Source organism: Etheostoma spectabile, chromosome 13, assembly GCF_008692095.1.
Source record: "Etheostoma spectabile isolate EspeVRDwgs_2016 chromosome 13, UIUC_Espe_1.0, whole genome shotgun sequence".
Classification (NCBI taxonomy): Eukaryota; Metazoa; Chordata; class Actinopteri; order Perciformes; family Percidae; genus Etheostoma; species Etheostoma spectabile.
Window position 1 is genome coordinate 26,771,594 of NC_045745.1, and position 5,869 is coordinate 26,777,462.

The 5,869-nt window shown below is 37.1% G+C and overlaps 1 protein-coding gene across 2 annotated transcripts in view; it reads left to right on the forward strand.

Annotated features, from left to right (window-relative positions):
* The window catches only part of hsd20b2 (hydroxysteroid (20-beta) dehydrogenase 2), a 6,183-nt gene extending 472 nt beyond the window's left edge, over window positions 1-5,711 (forward strand). Inside the window, exons 2-11 of one of the 2 annotated variants that reach the window (XM_032534000.1) lie at window positions 1,533-1,579; window positions 1,732-1,807; window positions 1,930-2,040; window positions 2,567-2,634; window positions 2,767-2,811; window positions 2,948-2,982; window positions 3,395-3,476; window positions 3,618-3,683; window positions 4,125-4,274; window positions 4,365-5,711. In XM_032534000.1, the coding sequence (XP_032389891.1) occupies window positions 1,533-1,579; window positions 1,732-1,807; window positions 1,930-2,040; window positions 2,567-2,634; window positions 2,767-2,811; window positions 2,948-2,982; window positions 3,395-3,476; window positions 3,618-3,683; window positions 4,125-4,274; window positions 4,365-4,508 (824 nt within the window). In that variant the 3' untranslated portion in view covers window positions 4,509-5,711. The remainder of the gene's footprint in view (window positions 1-1,532; window positions 1,580-1,731; window positions 1,808-1,929; window positions 2,041-2,566; window positions 2,635-2,766; window positions 2,812-2,947; window positions 2,983-3,394; window positions 3,477-3,617; window positions 3,684-4,124; window positions 4,275-4,364) is intronic. The other variant, XM_032534001.1, reaches the window with a different exon arrangement.
* Window positions 5,712-5,869: the final 158 nt, after the last annotated feature.

Consider the following 5,869-nt stretch of genomic DNA (forward strand, 5'->3'; position numbering starts at 1 on the left):
TGAAATGTGCTATACAAATAAAGCTGCCTTGCCTTGCCTTGCCTAAATTATTACGTAAAACATTAAAGAGCAATGAAAATCAGTTCAAAGAGACATAAAAACAATAAAAAAACAAGCTCAAATAGACTGAGAAAGTTACAAAATACAATAATAAAAGTAACAGTGCAGTGTAACAACATGAATATTTATTTGATGTTGATGTTTGACTTGTCTCTCTCCCTCTTCACATAACATGTCATTTCACAACACTTTCACTCTCCCAGACCAATATAAATCACTGTACTGTGCTCGTCTTAATGTCCTAACACATGTATGTTTTATTGCTGTCCAATTTTCCTGTGTCTTCCTGTACTGTTCTATTGCACAAATTGTCCTGTTCTTTTGTACTGTAACATTGCACTAACATAAAGACGTTTTTTAAAAAGAAGTCTCACAGGCTGAGGATGTAGAAGTCGTACGGCTATCTTTTAGTGCCCTTTGGGCTCTGCGCAGGCATCTCACCAATATCGCTGACTCAGTTTACCACTGTGAAATCATAGTTGATGCAGCTTTCTCTGACTAAATCTGTTCATTTCTGAAACTGATGGATGATGTGGAACTTATTACAGACTGGAAATTAGTGCATGGCAATATTTGGATTTTCTTGCAACACCAACTTTCATCAGTAGCACCAGGCTTCCTTTCTGTGAAGTCGGTTTGATAATGGACTTGATAAGCTATTCACATTCTTACTTGATAGGACGCTTCCGTCTTTTTGCCTGCAAACAATCCAACCCTCTACAGAAACACATCAACTTCAAGGCAATTTCCCAAAATCTCTTTGTTTAGTTGGTGCAGTTTTCCTTCATTTATGACAGTTTCTGATGAATAAATTATTTAAGGGTCCAAAACAGTATACACAGAAGACAGCGTAAAGAAACTGGGCCTTTTGTCTTGGGATTCTATGAGACCAAGATCTTATCCACATACAGTAGCAGGGAATGTTTTCTCTGGCTAAGCAACAGGGGTGTTTCAGGACATTTTCCTTCTCTTCCTCTAACTTTTCCTCTCCCGTGTCTCTGTCTAAAGTCTAAAGCACTTAAGACTCATTGGCTTCCACTTTATACTTGGACGATTTAATAATTAACATTTATATCTGAAGCTCAATGTGGCAAACTGTTTGAAATGCAGAAGTATCTGCAACTCTTAGTTTTGCCAATCTAAAAAATGTTACTGTATTTCGGCAGAACTGATTTGGTAAGTGAGTTGACTTGATTGTGGTTACTGTGAGAAACGTTTTAGAGATAAAATAATATGCTCACTACAAGAAAGAAACGTAGCTACTTACAATGACGAGTAATATTCAAATTTCAACCTTCATTTTTACATACAAACATCACATCAGGGTGAAGTGGATCATATAAATATTGGTAGCCATATCTACATCTTGTAAACTTCTGTCATGACATGATAACCGTGTGAAACAAATGGACATTAATCATCCAATGCAAAATGAATTCCTCTAACATGTCTGTGTTTTGTCCATTGTGCAGTTGTTACTGGTGCCACATCTGGCATTGGTAAAGCCTATGCCTGTGAGGTGAGTTTCCAACTTCATTCTACAACACTTTCTCTCCATTCTGGGGGTCCAAATTGGAAGTTAGGGGCTGGGCATAGTTGGCTGAAATGTGTTCAGCTGTTTAAGATCTCGACAGTGCAGAGTTACCAAACTCGCTGCATGTCTCCTTCTAGCTGGCAAGAAGAGGCTTGGATGTTGTGTTAATAAGCAGATCTGATGAAAAGCTTCAAATAACTGCCAAAGAGATAGGTGAGTGAATTAAAATAAGAATGTTGTTCTCCTGCTGTTTTCCAGTTGCAGTAAACACATTTGTTTTTCCCATGTGCAACTCAAGAGCAGAAATAATCCTAAATATTCCTCGTCCCCTTCAAAAGATCAATACGGACGAAAGACTCGGACCATCCAAGCGGACTTCACAGATGGTCAAAGTATCTACCCTGCTATAGCTGAAGAACTACAGGGACTGCAGATTGGGATTCTGGGTAATAGGTCAACCAATTACAGAACACAAGTGTTCAGATGTTTACAAATTGAGAAGTATTGGAAGCAATTTTTCTAGAAAACATTGACAGATAAAACAGCTGACAGATTAAAAATAAATAAATAAAAAAGTCACTGCTGGCTCAGAAATAGTCCAGCACATAACCCCCCATGAGCTTTAGAGGAGCTGGTGGGTGGATTTTGCCAAGCTGACTTCCCCCCCGTGTTTTGAGTCTTTGTGCTAAGCTAAGCTAACTGTCCCCTGGCTGTAGCTTCATATTTATTATACTGACTGAGAGTGGCAGCAATCTTCTCATGTAGTTAACTCTCCTCAAGAAAGCTATTAAATGTCTTTATAACAATTCCTTTAGAGGCTGATCCACCTGCAACTGCTGATTTCAAATACAAAAATATATTTTCTACCTTTAAAAGGCTAATTCAACAGGCCAAATAGTTGAAAGGGAAAATAATAATAATAGATCAGTTAAAGATTGACAACAACTGTTTGTGTCTTTGTAATTCACACAGTTAACAATGTAGGAATGGCCTATTCTGATCATTTTGCCTATTTCCTGGAAATACCAGACGTTGAACAGGTAACTTTTTCATCATTTTCTGAAGACAATACAATGGGTAATTCATTTGACAGACTCAGGCTGTTTCAGATCATGTTTGTCTCTAATATACAGTGTAACTCACAGTTTCTCTTGTGTGTTTATTCTGACCAGAAAATCACTCAGATTGTCAACTGTAACATGCTGTCAGTCCCTCAGGTAAGATATCTATGTCAGGATTTACTGGCTATGTATTTATAAAGTCACCTTTTCCACTGTATCTGAAAACAGTTTTGAGTATTTGTTCATGGCCATACTGCATAAAAAAAGATGATTTCATATTGTTTTCACTCAGATGACCAGACTGGTTCTTCCAGGCATGGTTGAAAGGTATTGTCACAAACATCCAGAATTTAACGGTTCATATAAAGTAATAAGAATGAATATGAATGAATTTTAGAGTTCTGACACTGATACCAGTGTCGGAAATGCCTCAGATACTGCCTAAGATGCTGGTATCGGTATCGGCGAATGTGCAAGTCTATGAACCGATCCAATACCACATAAAACATGTGTTTTAAAGAAGTTCATTGATGGTCTTTTTCAGTTATGACAGACTCTAAATCTAGATAATAAAAGAAAGTTATCCAGCATTCATCCATTGTATTTGTTGCATATGTACATATATTAACACCGGTATTGGATCTGTACTTAGCATTGGCCGGTATGCAAGTAAGGTATAGGTAGGTATCAGATTTAGTTTCAGGAAGAAAAGAATGTTATTGGAACATCTCCTTCTCAGAGGGACAGGGCTGATCATCAATATCTCCTCTGAAGCCGGCGTCCGTCCACAGCCTTTGTTGTCCCTTTATTCCGCCACTAAGGTACTTTCTGATACTCTGTTATTTATGTGCACTAATTCATTCAAACACACCCTCATCAGATCCCACCATTACACATTCACTGATTAGCGCGCAATGTCATGGCACTTTGTTTTGTGACTTTGACTTTCCTCTTTCTTTCAGATTTTTGTAACAGCTTTTTCTCAGTGTCTGCATGCTGAGTACAAGTCAAAGGGAATAATTGTTCAGGTAAAGTATATGATATGTGTACTCAAGCTGGAGGAAATTTTGATTTGATTTAACCTGTTACCAAAACAAAACAACTTGTAAAAAGATATGTACCATTCCATCTGAGTAACACACACAGAAAACAAAATTAAGTTTGTGTGTGTATGCAGTCAATGATTAATTAGAACAGTTTGTTCTGCTGGTCTCATGGACTTGGGTTATGAGATAAGATAAACTTTATTGACCTTACGAGGAAATCTCGTCCTTTATCTTTATATCTTCCTCTTTTTTTTTATTTACTGCATAGCTGCATCAAACACACCATGCTTTAGATATCTCTGCACTGGACTCAGTGTTTGTCAGTCTCAGTGCTAAAACTCAATATCACTTTTAAAAGTCAGCAATAAATGTGAGATGTAAAGGGAAGTTCAACTTATCCAACCAGTCATTTTCTCCGCCCAGTGTGTGGCCCCCTTATTAGTGTCCACCAACATGACAAAAAACATGAGCGTCAACTGCTTGGTGAAGAGTGCTTCCGGGTTTGCGAGTGAGGCCTTGAACACTGTGGGTCACTCCAGCTACACTAGCGGCTGTCTGTCTCACGCACTCCAGGTCAGAGAGATGAGAGACTGTGATCACTTACAAACTGTCTGCTGCTATGAAATCTTGACGGCTCATCTTTTCTTTCCTATCATCCTGCAGGACGTGGCTCTTGCAATACTCATGCCGGACTGGTTTCGTATGTCACCATTCCTCATGAGACAGCTACGGAAGTTTGCAGAAGACAGCAAATATGATATAAGAGTATGCAAGGAAAAGGAGAAGCTTGGTGAAAAGGAAGAGTAGTCTTGCCTGCATCTGCATGCTGAAGTTCTTACTGGCATGAAAGTTGACTTCACACGTGAATATGGGTTTCATAAAAGATTATCTTCACTGTAGGTCCACTTCTCAGATACCTCAAATGTATTGAGGTAACTATAATAACTGAGCTACACTATACACTATATTCGGTTTGTAATATATATTATGTACATTTATTTATTCTCAATTTTTGCATGACATTTAGATTTTATCTATAGAGTAGATGTGCAGGATAGCATAACAGAGTTTCTATTAATATTTATACTATAACACTTGACAGATATACAGACACAATCTGTACTGCTTTGCATTTAAGAGATCTTTTAAATATACATTTTTTAAGATCTTACAATATTACAGTTAGAAAGACAGCTATACATTACATTTGGCATATATTTACACCTCTGACCGTATATACAAGTAAGACCATTAATATACAAGAGACAGTCCTCTCAGGCTTCCTCACTGACCGAGTTTACAACTTAAAAAAAAGAACATGCCAAAAGGTTGTGCAACGTTTCATCAATTTCCTATTTGGTAAAAGCTTAGTGTTGCACAGTATAAAACAAAATGTGAGAAGAATGCAGTAACTTTATTCTAACTTTCTTTTATTCTGTATTTTGTGAATAGGGTAAATGAATTGCTGTTTAAAAACGTGACAACTTATTTTTTGGATTTGGTCTGACTCATCGTTGTTCCTGGTCCTGATTGAGACTGGATTAAAGTCACCATCACTTTAACAATTTTTGGTGTTTTTTTCAAAAACAAAATCACAATATATTTTTTTCTGGTTAGCACAACAGCAACAAATATCGTTCAGCATTCGGAAGTAAAACATACTGTATGTAACGGTTCCCTTTGTGAAGATTAGAGAAAAACATGTAACAGACACAAGACATGTTTGCAAAAAAGCATGGATGACTTGGTCCAACAACCAGCAGAAATGTGAGAATGTAGTAAAAACAAGCAGCAAAAATACAGAAGTTATGATATATTAAAGCAATACCATTAAGAAACTGAACCAGGACAATATGTTTTTTCTGTGGTCAATTGTTATGGCAAAACAAATTCATCATTTCATCCCTGAAATTATATATAGACATTTTATAGTCAATGTCTGAGACAACCCGTAGGCTCCAAACAAAATGTGTTTTTGTTTTGAGAAGTCTTTGACAAATTTTTGATTTCTGTCTCATGTGAAAAGACAGGCCTAAAGCCAATGCAAACAAGAGGCTATGTCAACATGAACCACGCCCACAAAAGTTAGTATTCCCCCATTTCTTGGCTCAATCACCAAGCCAGTTCAAGTATATGTAAATAGGAAATATCCTATTTGAATGCAAAAA